The sequence below is a fragment of the Chinchilla lanigera genome, unplaced genomic scaffold (genome assembly GCF_000276665.1).
Source record: "Chinchilla lanigera isolate Chin_1 unplaced genomic scaffold, ChiLan1.0 scaffold00010, whole genome shotgun sequence".
In the NCBI taxonomy this organism is placed as follows: Eukaryota; Metazoa; Chordata; class Mammalia; order Rodentia; family Chinchillidae; genus Chinchilla; species Chinchilla lanigera.
The window spans coordinates 36,029,347-36,047,082 of NW_004955411.1; the positions used below are offsets into that span (position 1 = coordinate 36,029,347).

Below are 17,736 nucleotides of genomic sequence, written 5' to 3' on the forward strand. Positions count from 1 at the left end.
ACACTCCACGGCTAATACTTTCAGTTTATTTCCTACCAAGTGGTACCAATTCCCGACATCTCAGCAGCGGAGAGAATGGACAGAGCTGCTCTGTTAAACAAATGTTCAGTAACGACTGCCAGCTACTGGGCACTGTTGACCTGGGGGATTCATAGCAAATCCTTTAACCTGCCTCAGTGAGCACCTGCTGATTCAGAGCTAGTTTGTCCCTCGGAGCCCCCTGGAGAGTCCCCAGCTCGCGGCGGGCGAGGAGAGCCCGGAACCTGCGGCCTCCAGTCTGAAAGCTAAACCCGCCAGTTCGGCAGTCAGCGCTCCGCTGCACGCCATGTCTCTGGGTGGTGCTAGCTCTATGGCGACGTGTTTCCCAGGCAACCACGTTAACTTCCGGCGGAAGGGCGGTCCTCACGGCGAGAGTCTTTTCTGCAGAGTGACCAGGGCAGGAGTTTGGCAATATGGTGCAAGAATATCCACTGCCGGCCATACCTACGTGTTCCAAAGTCCGATTTCGTCATGGCCTGAATCTGGCAGCTCCCTCGGGGAGGCAGCGCTGGGAGGGACCTGCGGGCCGGGGAGGAGCAGGGCTCAGCGCTCCACAGGGTCCGGCGAAGAAAATCTCGGCAGATGCACGGCCGCCTCCCCTCCGCCGCCGCGCTGGAGCTGGAAACGGAGTCCCGTGGGGCCGGGCGCCCGCCTGCTGAGCAGCGGCTCCTCCAGGCCTCGGCCCCCGAGCCTGAGCTGAAGGCGGTGGCGGTGCCCGGGACAGGGAGCGCGCTGCGCTGGTTCACCACCGCGGTCCTGTATGCCTCCTTCCTGGGGCTGGTGAGAGCTGGGCTGCAACCCTCCCGGGCCCGAGCGGTTCTCTGCAGAGAACTTGGCCTTCCCAGTCGGAGTCTCGAGTTGGCCCCCTGCGCACTGTCACTTTGGGTCATTAACTAATCTGCCCGGGCCTCGGTTTCCTCGTGTAACACGCGGCACAGCCGTAACCATGGAGGGCTTCTGTCAAGTGGGAAATTGATTTTCCTAGTATGTTTTCCAAACTAGCTAACCTTCATGTTCTTGGTTCAATGAGGAGATACAACAGGGGTTGGCAGATCTCTAGCGACTGCTCTACCACGTGCCAAATTATTGCACGGAAAAGTGATTTTCTCGATTTTTCTCTTCCTAATGGCCTGGCCAAATTCAGCCAACTAATTAATTTTGTAGTTAGAAATGGACCCCGGGTGGAACTCACTTTTCCAGATCACAGCTAGTTAAGTGGTACAGCCACAAACATCTCTTTCTCTGCCCATAATCCTATTTTAATCAAGACTATATATTGTTAAATGTTATGTTAGTCCTGGGGCAAAGTGCAGTACTACAAGTGTTTTCTTCCAAACCCTTGGGCTGCCCCTCAATTCAGTATTTGTGGAAAACTTCCTCTTTTCACTGGATGATTGTAATCCTGGGGTGTTGGGAGGGTGAGTCCCCTGAGAAGAGTCACTTTTGGTCACTTAGCATCTCCACCTCAGCCAGTTGTTTAGTGTTTTGATTGGGGGAAGTAGGGGTGACAAAGAAATCATAGTAGATGTTTAGTGGAGCCTCAGGGTGTGCCATGTTGTAAGTTCTTTGAGTGCGTGGAGCAGATTTGATTTGAGCCAGTATTCTGACTTTTGTCTGTATTTAATGTTTGCTGGGCACCTGTGCTTATTCTGCTCCTTAGTCCTGACTGTCCCTGCTTGGACAAGGGGTACACCCAGCACAAGCATTCAATTAGTATCAATTATTCTTCAAATGTAGATGAACATTTTTTAAGGATCCAAGGAATTTCCTGTCAAAGCCAACTGTATCGCTTAGTTTTTACTGATACTTAATAAAAGGTTAGACAAGTTAATTTTACAGCTTCTTTGGACAAAGACACACCCTGAGGTGCATCTGAATTGGTAGAAGGTTCAGAATGATCCACCCAGGAATGTGGCAGGTGATATCTATAGACAACAAGACAGTGACATATAGAAATAGCTTTATTGGTCACAGTACATTTGCCTTCACACACTTCTAAGCAGTTTGCTGCAGGTGACACGCTGAACCTTTGACATCCCGTCAACTTACTCTATGAACATATTCTCAGGGTACAGTTTATTGACTTGTTGAGGTAGTTTTCCAGATACACAGGCAGCTTTGTGCCATATTTAATGAACAGTTCTCTGCTCTTGGTCAGCCTGTGAATTTTGAGAGATTGACTGAGACCTTGAGCACTGACAACACTTTCTGTCACCAACATAACTGACTGATTTGATCAATTTTTGGAATTCACAATTGACAATAACAAGAGATGGATGATTGTTGATGCTTTGTTTTTTTTGTTGTTGTTGTTGACCACTTGATGACACAGGATATTTGCATAGAAACGTTTATGACTTGAGGAGGCACATTACACAAGGGAGATTTTAGGATGTCAGGAGATATTACAGTACTTCTATCTTGCTATCCGTGATACCAAGAAACTCAAGTACATTCTGTAACAGGTGTCTCAGTGAGCCAAACTGATCAAAATCAAATCATCCAAAGCTTAGCCAATACCTAAAGAGAGTTCAACAGTATTTGAGTCTGCTTGGTCCTAGTCTTTGTTTGGGGAATGATGGTGATACAGGACCATAGTTGTCTGTAAAATGGCCTGATCTTTTGTAGGTAGTCTGGTAACACACAGGAACCAGGAGACACACTAAACATAAAAGATGATATAAAACCTTGGAATAGCCAGACCTGCTATCCATCATTCAGAGTGCCTGGAAACTGCTAGGTGCTCCAAGAACACATGTTCCTTTTCCTTGAGAACCTTCCTTAATGGTTCCATGCCAGCGTCCAGATGAACACCAGTATTATCAACATTTGTTTTTCATTTCTCTTTTTGGCTTAGGGAAATCACCCACATAATCAATCTGCAGCTCTTTTGCACATGCATTGTGCTCTTTCAGACATCACTCATAGGTTTTCTGTATTTGGTGGTGATTATATATTTAGGAAAATTCAGAGCACTACTTCCACACTTCCCACAAGTATAAAAAAGCAAGGAACAGTGATTTTTAGAATATCAAGGAAAGCTTTCCATCCTTTTGGGGTTTCCAAGGAGCTCAGTGGGAATGTGGAGTGTCCTTGGCAGTAGAGAAATTTTTTACCGATTTGGGGGCATTAGCCCACAAATCACACAGTTGCTTTGGTTTCTTGCTGCAAAATTAGCCTTTACTAATGTCATTCACAGGTATGGTCGCATAGATTTTCCTGTAAGGAAAGGGAAAGGATTAGGATAGCAAGTAATACAGTAGTTAGAAAAGGAAAGAAAGTAAGACTTTCACAGTGTCAGAGAAGTCTTAATCTATGACCTTAGGAAAGCTTTCCACATCTATGGTGTCATCTTCTGGAGAGAAACATCTCTGGTCAGCTTTGCCTTGAGATTTAAGTATACAGTTTCAGGAAATTGGCAGGGCCCCTTAGAGATGTGAGGTGTAGATCTAAGACTCAGTACCCTGATACTTTGCTGCAGAGGAAAGTCTATCATCCCTACCAGCAGAGTCAAGGGCCATCATTTTCTGGTGGTGTTTCCAAAAGACCCTCTCTTGAAGATCTGGATCATGAAAGTTCTGGTTGTCATCAGTTGGTGGGGCATAAAGGGCTTCTTTTACCTAGTGAAAATATACTTTAGCATAATGCATTAAAACCTTGCACTACTGAGTTTATGAAAGTGGGAGATATATGCAGTTCTATTACTGGGGGCTTCCCACAACTATTTCATGAGGAATCAATCTGTGTTCTCCAGTGAAAATGAATTCCATTGCTATTAATTTTAGTACCTTGACTAAGGCAATCCAGCTGATTCCGTTAGCTTTGCTTAATACACTGTTGTGTTTTGAGTAAGGCAAATAGTATCATTTAACAGTTCAATTTGTGCAGGGAGACTATCACTGGTGATTGCTACAGGAATGCCTCATAATAAAACACAGTTTTAATAACTACAGCTAATGTTAGAGCATCGGGCTTCCTGCATGAGAAAACGTCTATAAAACCAGAAAATAGATATTGAAGGTTGGAAGTGCGTAATATCCATTCAGACCGATGGATAGATAGACAGACAGGATCTCACTCTGTAGTTCAGGCTGGCCTTGAATTCACTATGTAGCCTACGCTAGCCTTGAACTTGCAGTGATCCTCCTGCCCAGGCTCCCAAGTGCTGGGGTTACAGGTGTGCACCACCATGCCCAGCAAATGATATACATTTGTAGGTATTGAAAAGTTCCAGGTACTAGAAATGTAGCCCTTGAGGTTTTTATTGTCCTACCAGAATTACAAATTTGACAAACTAAACATTGGTTATAACCAAATTTTACAGTTTCACAATATTTACCCTACCAATGTTTTGTCATAATTTTGATAATTTCCTCTCTTCCATGATGAGTCATGAAGTGCAGTCTTTTAAATAGCATAAGGTATAAAATTTAGTAAGGACCAGGCAGGCTATCCAAGCTTTTCATGAGTTCAGACTTAGCAGTGGATTTAGATCTTCAAAATCCATTTCATTTCTCTAGTTCAGGTGCATATACCGTTTAGTATGTAGGTAACATGATAAACGGTGAGGCTTGAATCATTGTTATGGATCTCATTCAAATTGTGTATGTTAATTTCTGTACTGACTGAGTTGGCATCAAAATCTAGCTAAGCCACTTCCTTAGTATTTAATTCATTTTAGTTGTGCTTGAATTGAGTTATACATTGGCTTGATGTTTATGATCTAGTCCATTTCTTTACTAAAGTTTGAGAATTCATACCCAGTCCTATGGAATGATCTTACAGTTACCAGAAACCTGTACTTTAAAGCCTTTTCCATGAATGTTCTTGAATACCAACTGATAGAAAAATATCAGATTAAACAATTGACTGCAAATAACAATATTTAAAATAGTCTTTCATTAAGAATTGAGAAATCTTTACAACAGTGATACAGTTGGCCAGAAAATGTGGTTATTTCTAAGGCAAACAGTTTTGGTTTTTTGTCTTTTTGAGACAAGACTTCACTATGTAGTTCAGGTTGGCCTTGAACTCACTTTGTAACCCAGGATGGCCTCAAACTGGCAGTGATCCTCTGCCTCAACCTCCCAAGTGCTGGGATTATAGATGTGCACCACCTTGCCCAGCCTTTGAGGCAAATATTTTAAGTTAATAACCTAGCGTTATGAGTGACAGCACTATATGAGAAGTATTAGATTTCTTTGTATTATATACCACTTTAAACACAGTAATAACACATTCATACAACTACAACTGAAAGAAATTTTGGCATTGCTTATTGTTTGACAAAGCTTCTGATTTAATACATCAAATAAGCCCCATTTGTTTAATACCTCTTTTTTTGTAAAGACAGATTTCCTTTTCAAAGGGCCTGCCCAGGAAATCCCAAAATTAATTCAAGGTCACAAAAAGATTTAATTTATTTTATTTTATTTATTTATTTATTTTTTTTGGTTTTTCTCCGGTACCGGGAACTGAACTCACGACCTTGCGCTTGCCAGGCAGGTGCTTTTGCTGCTGAGCTAAATCCCCAGCGCCAAAAAGATTTAATTTAGAATTTGACTTTGAAAGGCTCCTCAAAGCATCTAGGATTTAAAATACTTCATCAAAACAAGATCATATATATATATATATGAAATATATATATTTCATTTATCCAAAGTGATACTAACAGGTCAAAGGCAAATAACAAAAATTATACAATTCTTGCATAACCTTAGCTCTTTTAATAGTATTCAGTTTTCTTAAAGGTCAAAAACCTAATAAAGACAAAATTAAGTATAGGAAATTATCTTGCAAAACAGACTCATTGATTCCTATGCCAATTTTTTACTTGTGAGGTAACCCATCACAATTTCCCATAAAGGGTTGGCCAACTTAGTAGAGATGTTTTACAATTTAATTTGGCAATATCATAAACAGCTAGGAAAATATCACTTCTAGTACCTGCTGGATCATTTGAACACTTACAAATAATATTCACTTGCCACCTTCCGTGCCTGTTTTAGTTACTGTTCTCTCACTGCTAATACAAAATACCCGACATCCAAAGTTAAAGGGGAAAAGGTTTATTTGTCTCACAGTGTGTAGAGGTATCTGTCTCTAATCTTCTGGCTCCAAGGCAGAGTGGCTTGGCAGAGGGGCACCACAAGGAGAATAGTTCATGGCGCCCACAAGATAGCAAAAGCCACAAGGAAGCAAGCATACAAGACTCTGTCTCTTATATTGTATGCAGGCTACCCATCCTAGGGCAGGTGTATGACTTGCACCCTTAATCCTAGCCGGAACTATGCCAAACCAATCAGCGAGTGACTTACTGATCACACACCCTTCATCCCAGCAACATATACTCTAGATTCAGCCACCTTTGCAAAGCCTTGTCCAAGGCTGCATGAGGCTTTGAGGGCACATCTAGACACAAACCATAACAATGCCTAGTTTCTGGTTTTATACATGTTTTCTCATATAGAAAGGGTGCTACAGTAACAGTAGCTATGGTTACTTTAAATGTGTTCATGGGGCATTCCTGTAGCAATCTCCAGTGGTAGAGACACTGGTTTCTCTGAACAAGTTGTAAAATACGAACCAGTGAAGGTTTAGAGAATCTACCTAGCATATGAGCAGGAATACAGAAACAAGAAGCTACATACAGAAATAGCCTGATTAGTTGCAGCTTGTGTTTACCTTATTTTGACATGTGTCTGCACTGTGCAGCCTGCAACTGGTTGAAGGATTGGCTGATATGTTTGGCCAAGTCTCAGTCATTTGTTATAAGAAGATACTACAGTTAGGTTGTATTTTTGATATACGAAATTAGGATGCTATTTGGTGCCTATGGAGATAGCTTAGGCCAAATTCAACTTATCACAACATATTGTCAAGTAAAATTTTATTTCAAAAGTTATTCTGCACATATGCATATAGAACTTTCCAAGGAAGCCTTACCAACTGTACTCCTGATTTCTTTGAAGAAAAATATAGTCTTAAAAATGTTTAAGTTGTTTATTTCCTGCATATTGTGTAGATTTGTAGTTCTGAGGAAGGACTCGATGTGCACCAAAAATACTGCTGTTTTAAAGAAGCAAAAATGAGAATATTTTGATAATTAAATTTTTAACTTCTAAATTTTCATGGTATTGCAAGTGGTATATATCAAAATACAGAACCCTGGTCAGGTGTGGTGGTGTACTCCTGTAATCCCAGCTACTCCAGAGGCTGAGGCAGGAGGATCACAAGTGTGAAGACCCCTGCAAGGTCGGTAGAAAGTTAGTTATGTGTCTTAGTGACAGAGTACTTAGTTAGTACACATAAAAGCATATGTGTATATGTATGTATGTGTATTTTAGAATAGATTTACTTAATTTTTTTCTGTATTGGGGATCACACTGAGGGTTTTAGGCATGCTAGGCAATTTTTCTGCCGCTGAATTACATCCCAAGCTCCTTATTACCTTTTAATACCGAATAGTATTTTATGATATTATTCAAATATGAAACAACATGCAACCGAAAACCACAAGAATTAAATAATTTTTTAAAAATTGAGAATTTTGAAAGAAAGGCAGTAAGGGTCTGTGGCTCCAATAATACTTGTATTGTCACTGTACATTATTTCCTTCTTGGAGGGCTTAAAGTAATTCTCTGCATTGCATTATAACCCACTCCTCACTTTTTTGTAGTGGACATAAATTACATTCATGTTACCTTGTAAATAAAAGCTGTTTTTGAATTTCAGGGAATGACTATTGCTATACTCGGACCCACGTTTCAAGACTTGGCAAGAAATGTGAACCAAAATATGAGCAGTCTTTCTCAAATATTTGTGGGTCGTGCTTTGGGATATTTGGGTGGCTCTTTGATTGGTGGAATTCTTTTTGACTGTATGAATCACCTTTTACTTTTAGGTAAGTAAACAGCAATTTCACTTCTTTGTTGACTTTTGATTAGTTTTCATCTTGGCTATCCACAGACAAAACAGCAGCCTGCAGGATGGTTCACTACTGAAATAGGGAGTGCTGGGCATCCTCCATGAAGCTGGGTTCCCTGCTATCTCTCAACGTGGCAGTGAGGGGGAATCTGTGCTGTGCTCTTGTGAAAACCATTTCAGGGTCACACAGCGGGTGTCCAAAAGGTCTGCTTATGAGGGTGGAAGGCAGATCTGCTGGGGCCACAGAGATCAGAAGTAGCACCTAACATCTGCTCAGGCTCCATGGCCTCTGAATTACACATGATTGGGTCCAGGATGGTGAGGGACTGATGTCAGCTGTGTTTTTATCCCTGTGGCCCCATACCAGTGATGACCCCAGATAGCCCTATATCCCCTGGACATAGATGGCACAGCTGTTAATATAAATTGATTGATTAAATTGATGTTTAAAGAAAATTTAGGTTCAAGGATAACATGATAAAGTCTTTCAAAGCAATGAGAAAAATTTATTGCTAATAATAAGTAATCTCTTTTGTTTCCAAAGTGAGTTGAAAGAATATAATATTTTATTGTCTTGAGCATTGAACCCAAATTTTTGTAGTTGTAGGTGCTGCTCAAGCATCTCAGTTGTCTCTCTACAACTGAGAGACCTCTCCAGCCCAACAATATTTGTCTATACATCCCTCAACCTTCCCCAAACTGATTTATTTAATATTTTACTAAAAAATACCATATCAATTGTATTCTCTTTTATCTTTTTACCTTGATAACTCATATCTAAAATTCCCATAAGAGGCTATACATATGAAGTATTTAACTAAATGATTTTTGCCTTCTGTCTTTTTCTGTAAAACTTTGCTGTGTGATATAACTTTCAGTTTGATTAGCAGTGCTAGAATTATTTTCATGTCATAGTAATTCATATTTATAGTCCATAAAAATTATGGAAGATTTAGATAAAATAACCACTTGTACAATCTGCAAGTCACATCTTCTCAAGATAACTTTGTTTTAATTTGGGCTTATTTTATATTCTTGGAAGTTTTTATGATGTTAACTTGATGCATGACTGTGCATGAATACTGTTTTTTTACAATTGAGTTTATTATGTTTCTTCCCAGGAGTGTCACTATTGGCTACCACAGTTGGTCTTTATCTCATTCCTTTTTGCAAGAGAGCAGTATTACTGATTGTCATGATGTCCATCTTTGGTATTTCATATGGAACTCTGGATACAGGTTAGTAAATTTCTTCAGTGTCATCTCTAGGATTGGGACATAACTGCTATGAAAAGTAGAGCACAGTGTATCAAATGTCACTTGCAGTGCTCTTGAAGTGACAGGGACTTACTGCGTGGGTAATGGTGTCACCTGATCAGAGCAACCCTCCTCACAGCTCCTCTCTTGGTCAGTTCGGCACTGAAATTCAGTAGACAAAGTGTAGTTAAAAGACTGTGTCATGGGAAATTATTGAGATACAATATACAAACAGGGAAGGGCCCTCCCAGTGGGTAAGGGCAGTACAGTGAATAGACTTTCATTCAGGAGAGAATTTTATCACTGTAAGGTGGGAGGAATTGAGTTTAATAGGAACCACTTTTTGGCTCCAAAAGCACAGAGACAGCTGTCCAATTTAAAATGTACCCTAGTTATTGAGCTAAGAGAAACTTGTGGTGTGCATACTTTCTTTTCTTTCATTTTCTGTTCTTTTATCACTCAAAAGTTTTGCCTGTTACAGAAGAGCTTCCATCATCACCTCTTTGAATACCTGCTTAATAACATATGTGATAATGGTTTCCTACCCAATCCCCTTTCCGAGCTGTCCTTCCATGCTCTAAAGTTACTTGATAGACTGTAGAAATGCTTTATACTTCTGTTCATTTTGGTGGTAAATTTACAGGGTGGCAATACATGTTTATCGGAAAGTATAAGAGTTTTTAAAAAGTCAGATATCTTGGAGGTGTTCAGACAATGTAAATGCAAACACTGAAAGGTGTTATTGTGGCCTGTAAAGGGACATAACAGAGTCCTGAAGTAGTCAGGTGCCTGAATATGTGCTTTGCATGTATCTGTGTCTATGCATCTATGTATCTATATGCATAATCTATATTTATATAATGTGCTTGAAGTGACTACCAGTTCCAAGTACAAAAAGCTTTGGACATTTCGCCACTATGTGGTGATAAAAGTTTGCTTCAAAATATATTTGAAAGATTTACAAATAAGTAGTTCTATAAATCATACTCTCCAGTCTAGTTTAGTACTATTTTATAAAAAGCCTTGGTTGATGTGTGTGGCTCTCAGAGGCAGTGGTTTGCCACTTGCACAAGTCCATGTAGTATATATAAGATGGTAAAATAAATAGTTCTTTGGTGCCAGTGGGTTAGAGTTCCTTAAACACAGAATTGAATCAGGTGCAGTGTTTGATGACCGAGAATGTCACAAAGCTGCTGCCATGTAATACAGACTCATCCTCCAATAGTAATGAATTGTTTACTTATTTACTTATTTATTTTTACCAACCTACTGTGTATAGCTTAAGTCATTTCCCGTATCTTTCATTGGTAGGTGGGAACGTCCTTATCTTAACTCTATGGGGGGACAAAGGAGCCCCACATATGCAGGCCTTACACTTCAGTTTTGCCTTGGGTGCCTTTTTGGCTCCTATTCTGGCAAAATTGGCCTTGGGGACGACAGTGTCAGCTGAAAACCACACAGAGCCTGACCTTCACCATCCAGCCCTCAACCGATCACCTGAAGCCGACCCAGACCTTCTGTTTGCAGCACCTGATGACTTGAACTTACTGTGGGCTTATGCTTCCATCGGCACTTACATCTTTGTAGTTTCTGTCTTCCTGTTTGCTTTGTTTTTCAAGAAAACCTCGAAGCACGAAAAGTCAGCAGCATCTGCTCAGGAATCTCGAAGAGCTAAACATCACAAGGCCCTGCTCTGCCTCCTTTTTCTGTTCTTCTTTTTTTACGTTGGAGCTGAGATAACCTATGGCTCTTACATTTTCTCCTTTGCCACCACCCACGTTGGCCTGGAGGAAAGCGAAGCCGCCGGCTTGAACTCCATCTTCTGGGGGACCTCTGCAGCCTGCAGGGGCCTGGCAATCTTCTTTGCTGCATGTTTACAGCCTGGCACCATGATTGTGCTGAGCAACATTGGCAGCGTGGTCTCGTGTTTATTCCTGGTGCTTTTTGACAAGAGCCCACTTTGTGTCTGGATAGGGAGTTCTGTGTATGGGGCCTCAATGGCCACCACCTTTCCCAGTGGTATTTCTTGGCTTGAGCAGTATACGACCATAAGTGGGAAATCTGCGGCTTTTTTTGTAATTGGTGGTGCTCTTGGAGAAATGGCTATTCCTGCAGTCATTGGAATTCTCCAGGGACAATACCCAGATTTGCCAGTAGTTCTGCACACATGTTTGGGGTCAGCAGTATTCACTGCTGTATTATTTCCTGTGATGTATAAGTTAGCCACCTTGCCTCTGGATCGCCAGCAGAAAGAAAACAAGGAACAAGGACCAGAAAGCTTTGCCCTCTAGTTCTGGGCTATGACAAAGAGAATGAAGAGAAGGTGTAGAAGAATGGAATGAAATGGATTTGAAGTGGTTGCAGTAAATGATACAGTGAGGCATTCTTTAACATGGATATCTAGAAATAGTTCGATAGAGCCTATAGCTGAAGTATCCAACAATTCATCTCAGATTAGATGAAATTTGCGTCTTCTCGAGTTATCACTGGCAGGTTCCCCAGAATCACCTTGTCAGAAACCAGGACACAATGGTCTAACACTTAGAGAAGATGGACTATTTCCAATTTCACTGAATAACTGCCACTTCTAAGAGGCCATTCAGAGCCAAGGATTTAGCAGATTTTCGGCATCCTTTGAGGATCTTACAAATTGCTTCCACTTTTCAGCTATCATGCAGAATGTTGTGTGAATGAGTAAAGAAATAACCTTTCTATACTATTTTTAATTCTTTTGGAGTATATTCACATAAGCAGGTCATATGATAATTCTATTTAAAATCTTTAATGTATTTTTATTATTTGGCTGTATTGTTTTGGGTTAGTCAATCTAGTTTATCTATAACACACCAGCTATAGGAAAAGGATAGAGAAACTCGTACTTTTAAAAATATTCTCTCAAACTGTAGTAGGCATTTGGCCCATTACAACCTGCTTAGTATCACCCACAGTGAAGAAATAACCCCAAAGAAAGCTTTTGCAAGGCATCTAGTTCAGACTATTTTTTCTCTTCTTCCAGATTTTGATCTGTATTTTAGCAAGTGTTTAAGATTTACCTGTGTTAACCACTGCACTGATAATGACACCCCTTTCTGTGAAGTACTGTACCAAATATCATTATTATGTTTTGGGGCTTTGACCCCAACTTTGTGCTATGTGAACTGTCCTGTATTCCTTTGTTTACGATGCTGGAGGTCACACCTTGACATGACTGATCTCAGTGCTTTACCTTAGAAGTAGATGGTATATAGTAGGGAACCTTGAGCTGGGGTGGTCTCTACCTCTCCTGGAATCTCTGCTCCTCTGTGTGGCCATTCTGCCCCCCTAATGCTCCTATAAGGAGTTCCAGAAAGAATTTTTGTGACCTAAGTAGATTCCATTGCCCTATGGGGCCTAGCATGGGAGTTGTATGTCAGCATATGGATGGGCTTGGCTTGGTTTGATGTTGTTGCTCCCTTCCAGGTTTGGCCGCCTCTGTACTCCTGCCCCAGCTGATTGGGGTCAGGGGGATTTAAAATTCCAAGGGAGCTTCCACTGTCATGTCTATACAAGAATAGTACTAGACTTAGCGAATACTGCTAATGGGTGCTGAACTGGATTGGCAGGCACTGAGACTGACAATATAAATTGTTCTTTGCAACTGGAGTAGAAAAACTCCCAGAAATTTATAAACTTTTTACAGAACCTATTAGACTTGTTAGTGAACTGCTTGATTTTTTCAAGAAAAGTAAGTTCTGTCCCTAAATATTAGGGTAGCATTTATGCATGAATCAACTCTAAGTGAATTCTTTATTTGCAGAGGCGCTATTGCAGTCCTAAGCTCTGGACTAGAAAGTTTCCTAGTCCTTGTATTTCGGTCATTTGACATACATCTACTGAGCATTTACCATGTTTACCAAGCACTGCCTTGGGAGTAACACAGGACAGGTACTGTTTCCTTTCACAGTGCTCACATTCTACTCTTTCATGTAAGATTTGCTAGCCATCACTTTATTAGCTAAAGAGCAATACAGAATTTTATAATCATTCCCATGCAGTTCCAGGAAAGTAAAGTAGCTGAGTTCTCCTGGTGCAGTTGTTGACATACATACTTTCATCTTAACAAGTTACTAGGGGAAGGCTTCTAATGCATAAAGTGAAATCCCTTGATGTGTGTTTGTGTTTGCATATCTCCAGGTGTCTCTGGTGTCTCTAACTCCAGGTGTCTCTGGTGTAATTTGGTAAAAATAATTAGCTTGGTGCAGATAAGGTTAACACGGCTAAAGCCTGCCTAAGAAGCCTGCAGCTAGGGATGTGACCCCAGGGTTGGGATTTCCTCATAACAGCCAGTGGGTGCATTCCATGCTTGAGCTGGCTATTGGGTTATACCTGCCAACATGTAGGGTAACTGAGCTGGTTCTCAGCTTTCAGCTTTTTCCCTGATTGCTTGCAGCAGGAGACTGAGGTGCCTTTACCTTGTTGAAAAATGACTCAGAGACAGAAGCATTTCAGAAAGGAAAAATTTACCTGCAAGGAAAACAAGAGCAGGCCTATCTTGCCAAATGAAAAAATATAATGTTCAAAGGAAAATAATTAAAAAATGCAAAGATTTCTGAGTTTGCATTAGTCTGTACCTGATGGAAAGACAGCAAGTGCCTCACATGATTGTCATGTTCATAAAGTTCCCAACAGATGCCAAAATTGCTTCTGCTAGGGAGCCAAGTTTTATGGGAAATGTTCAAGGTTTTTCAGATCACAATCGGTGAGATGACTCCACAATTTTTGTTTTATCTTGGGGTACAAAGTGCTTAGCTCTTCACTGTGATATGGGAAAGTCACAGTGATAGTGCAGCGGGGCAAAGTGACATTTTGATTCGCACAATCGATAAGGTTCAGGAGAAAAATGGACTAGAGGGAAAAGATGATCGCAAGATACATGCTTGTCCTAGTTAGGTGATAAGCCTTTGCCTGTGTGTGTGTGTGTGTGTGTGTGTGTGTGTGTGTTTGTGTTTTAAACCTGGCTGCTCTTGAAATCACCTGGCAGTGTTTTAAAACTACCCAGGTCCAGTCATTTTACTTCAGTACCAATTAAATTGGTCTGTAGGGAAGTGTGAGTATTGAAGTTATCACGGTTTAAGTGTAATTCTCAGCCCACTTTGAGAACAGTTGCCTTTGACAGTGCAAACACTGGAACCTCTGCTGGTCAGAGGGACTTTTTAGGCTCTTACACAGCTTAGTTACATCATTCTGCTTCATAAGTGATTGGTACTTTTTGTACCTTTTCTGAAAGAGAAGCCAAGAGGAACAGGTCCCTGCTTTCTGTTACATCCACTGATGCTTGGCTGAAGAAAGTGGATAATCTATACTGTTGTTCCAAATCCTACCAAATACACCAGGCCCAAGGCTTCTGCAGGCTCTCCTACATAACTTCTCACGAAACAGTTCTGATTTTCAAAACAGGGCTGCCCTTGTAGATTTATTACATCTGAATACAAGTGTGTTCACTGTTTGCATGGCTTTGTACAAGTCTTGTTTGAATAAGATATAAACAATGGTTAAAGTAAGATTCTTGGGTCATTAATTTCTTTGATATTTAAAAACAAGTTTGGAATCTGTCTTTCAGAAACTAGTCAAAAACATGTTCAGATTTTACACTTTTAGTCTTCCCATGTTTTTGAGATGGGTTCCTAAAACGGGAGTATTTTCACACAGTTATTTTGGAAATGATATCTAACTTCTTTGGCCTTGCAGCTTCCTGCAAGTTTACGATCTAATTTCTAAACTTACCAGTCTCCCATTGAAGCTGTTTCTAGCTGGATATCTTAGTAAGTATATTATTTAGCAGTAATTTCCTACTGGAAGTAATTACAGACCTGTTTCTGTTTTGGAGCAGAAAGGAGATTTTCCAAGCAGTACGTCATATAGATGCGGGACTCTTTACCTGTGCCCCTTCCCTACAAGGCTCAGGAACTGAAAGCCTGGCATCAGTGACATGGGCCTCTTTCTCACATTTGTGAAACAAGAATAGAGATGATTTGGATCAGTGCCTCCACCATGAAGCATGATTAATGTGTACAGCTTTTCCCTAGCCTTCTTCACACCTTATGTCTTGGGGGAAAAGTCTTTTTTTATTTAGTTGGTTGATTTGTTTAGTTGGTGGAATTAGGGATTGATTTCAGGGTCTCTTGCCTTCTAGGCAAGGAACTATCACTAAGCTACATCACCATCCTTCAAAAAATTGTTTTAAAAATTTAGGGCAGAGTCTTTCTAAATTGCCCAGGCTGGTCTTGAAGTAGCAATCTTCCTATCCAGACCTCCTGAGGAGCTGGGATTACAGACACGCACAATCACACCTGGCTATGAAAAAAACACTTTAAAAAAGTGGTTAAGTCAAAGCTGAGAGACGCTGATCACACACTCCTTGTTTTTATCTTAAATAAATAATAAACTCTAGGTGCCCTTGGCTGCCACCATATCTACTTTGAGTACCCTATGCACTCTGCTCAGGGCAGGGAGCCTCCTTTATCTCTGCCTCTTGCCGGGGACTCTGGGCAAAGCTCGGTCTCTCTTGGCTCCTGTTAAAAAGCTGTGACTCTGGGCAGAGATGGAAAGATTGCAAACTCCTAACTATGATAGTGTGGGATATACAAGCCTCTCCAGTGCTTTCCATGAGAAAGCAGGGAACACTTGTACTTCACCTGCATGGACTTTACAGTGTGGATTTATGGCCTTGTTCTGATTATACTGCTCACCACTAGAGGTTCCATGGGCTCAGGAAGACAGAACAATAGACTGAGGTTCACAATGATAGACTCCAGGACTGGCTGGGCCCATGGAATGGTGTTTTTGTAGTTTTTCACTACACCTGCCATATTTTTAACGAAAGTAAATTTTATAAATATAATTCTGAAGATACAATTTTTATACTTCCCTTCACCAATATTTTTTACCTTCCCAGTATGCCCAATTATCATGCTATGTATATCAAGTTGAAGTCATCGTGGAGCCTGAAATCAGGAACTGTGCAGTGAGTAGGAGGAGGGTCCATCACACAGTCTGGATGTTTTTCACCAACTCTTTGAATCCATAAGCAGCTTAATGAGGCAGATGGTTTTAGTACTACTTTATACAGGAAGATATATGGTGAGATAGTTTTTCCCTTCATCTTACAGTCAGTAATTTAAATTGTATGACTCCAAAGCCTGTGCTCTTTCACTAAGCTATTCTACTCCTTCATTGACTCTTGCAATATGTACAGTGACCTTTTCCCTTGCTTACACTTCATCTGCTTAAATCTGGTTTCAGTTTCCACCTGTCTCAGAACCACTATAGCTGCAGTGACAACTCTGGTTGCAAGACCCCGTGGAAATTGTTAATCCTGTAAGTTATGCTGTCATTTAGCTATCAGTAATATGCCATGCCTTGCAGTGGTGCTGGGATATGTTGGGGAGCAAATCAAACAAGATCTCTGACCCAGTGATTACAGATTCTGATGGACTAATCACAGCCTACCAATCAGTAACAGTCCCCATTTACCTGAGCAAGCAAAACCTTTAAACTGGATTTAAAAAGCAACGCTAAAAGAACTAATTTGCCTTTTGTTTCTATGGGTTCTTTTTTCATCCTCTTTTGACAAAGCCAACCACTTCTATGCAGCTCATCTAAACTCCCAGTCTGTCTTACAGAATGAGATGTTGCCCAATCTTAGACTCTCTAATAAAACCCAGTTTGATCTTAAAATTTGTTGTAATTTAACCTCTTCACAGACTGGAGGCCTGATTTTAGAAATATATAACGAAGTAAAATCGGCAGGACTCAGTGTTAAACTGGGGAGACAGAGGGAAGCGTTCCAGCAGAACCTCAGGCTTCTCACAGAGATGGCCGGAGTTGGGGGCTGGCGGCCCAGAACAGCAGGTTTACTGAGGATGAGGAGATGAGCTGGGTATTAGGTGACAGAGGTTACTATTTTAGGGTCCTATTACCTGTCCATTACTTTGATCTTCTGAGGCACCCCAGTGAAATACTTAAGACACACCCTTTGGAAATCACTAGAAAGCTTTTGTGATAGTCTAGGCAAGAAGTGAGAATAAGAAGAAAGGTAGTGGAAGCGCAGAGTTGTAAACAGATGAAAGAGACACTTCTCAGGTAAACTGAAAGGAATTCATGACTAAATAGATGAAACAAGAGAACTGGATTGTGAGGAAGGAGACGAAGTTTTGTAGTGGGGTGGAGAGAAAGGCAGAAGAGGAGGGAGCGGGAGAACATTTCCAATGTGTGATAAAATATCTACATCACATTTCGAGGCTGTGGTCCACCTGGGAAAGGACAAATGGAAACAAGAGCAGTCAGGCCAGTGACAAGCAGGGCGGCCTTTCTCGTCTGGCTTGGCTGTACTCAGTGATCAGGTAAACCAGGGCCTTCTGCAAGTATGTGGAAGAACCCAAGTCTGGGGTGTTTGAAACTGCAAATTCGGACCCGCGTTGTTTGTGTGTCTACTGTTACACTATCCGCGTACGTTACTGATTTCCTAATGGCCCTC

The 17,736-nt window shown here is 40.9% G+C and overlaps 1 protein-coding gene and 1 long non-coding RNA gene across 2 annotated transcripts; one reads left to right on the plus strand and one right to left on the minus strand.

Annotated features, from left to right (window-relative positions):
* The first annotated feature begins 382 nt into the window (after positions 1-382).
* On the plus strand, positions 383-13,808 carry LOC102027956 (sodium-dependent glucose transporter 1C-like). Its single transcript, XM_013510835.1, has 4 exons — positions 383-819; positions 7,774-7,942; positions 9,087-9,203; positions 10,533-13,808. The coding sequence occupies exons 1-4, from the start codon at positions 622-624 to the stop codon at positions 11,510-11,512; spliced, it is 1,464 nt and encodes a 487-aa protein (XP_013366289.1). The 5' UTR covers positions 383-621; the 3' UTR covers positions 11,513-13,808.
* On the minus strand, positions 1,034-12,538 carry LOC106147840. The gene is made up of 3 exons (XR_001232833.1): positions 12,448-12,538; positions 9,316-9,383; positions 1,034-3,258 (listed from the first exon to the last, which is right to left on the minus strand). It is a non-coding gene; the product is annotated as an uncharacterized LOC106147840 (long non-coding RNA).
* Positions 13,809-17,736: the final 3,928 nt, after the last annotated feature.

Excerpts from the sequence above, each read along its gene's own strand:
- LOC102027956 (XM_013510835.1), top strand. The coding sequence starts at position 622 with ATGCACGGCCGCCTCCCCTCCGCCGCCGCGCTGGAGCTGGAAACGGAG. Across the intron at positions 7,943-9,086 it reads GAATCACCTTTTACTTTTAG|GAGTGTCACTATTGGCTACC; the intron begins GTAAGTAAACAG and ends GTTTCTTCCCAG. Across the intron at positions 9,204-10,532 it reads ATATGGAACTCTGGATACAG|GTGGGAACGTCCTTATCTTA; the intron begins GTTAGTAAATTT and ends TTTCATTGGTAG.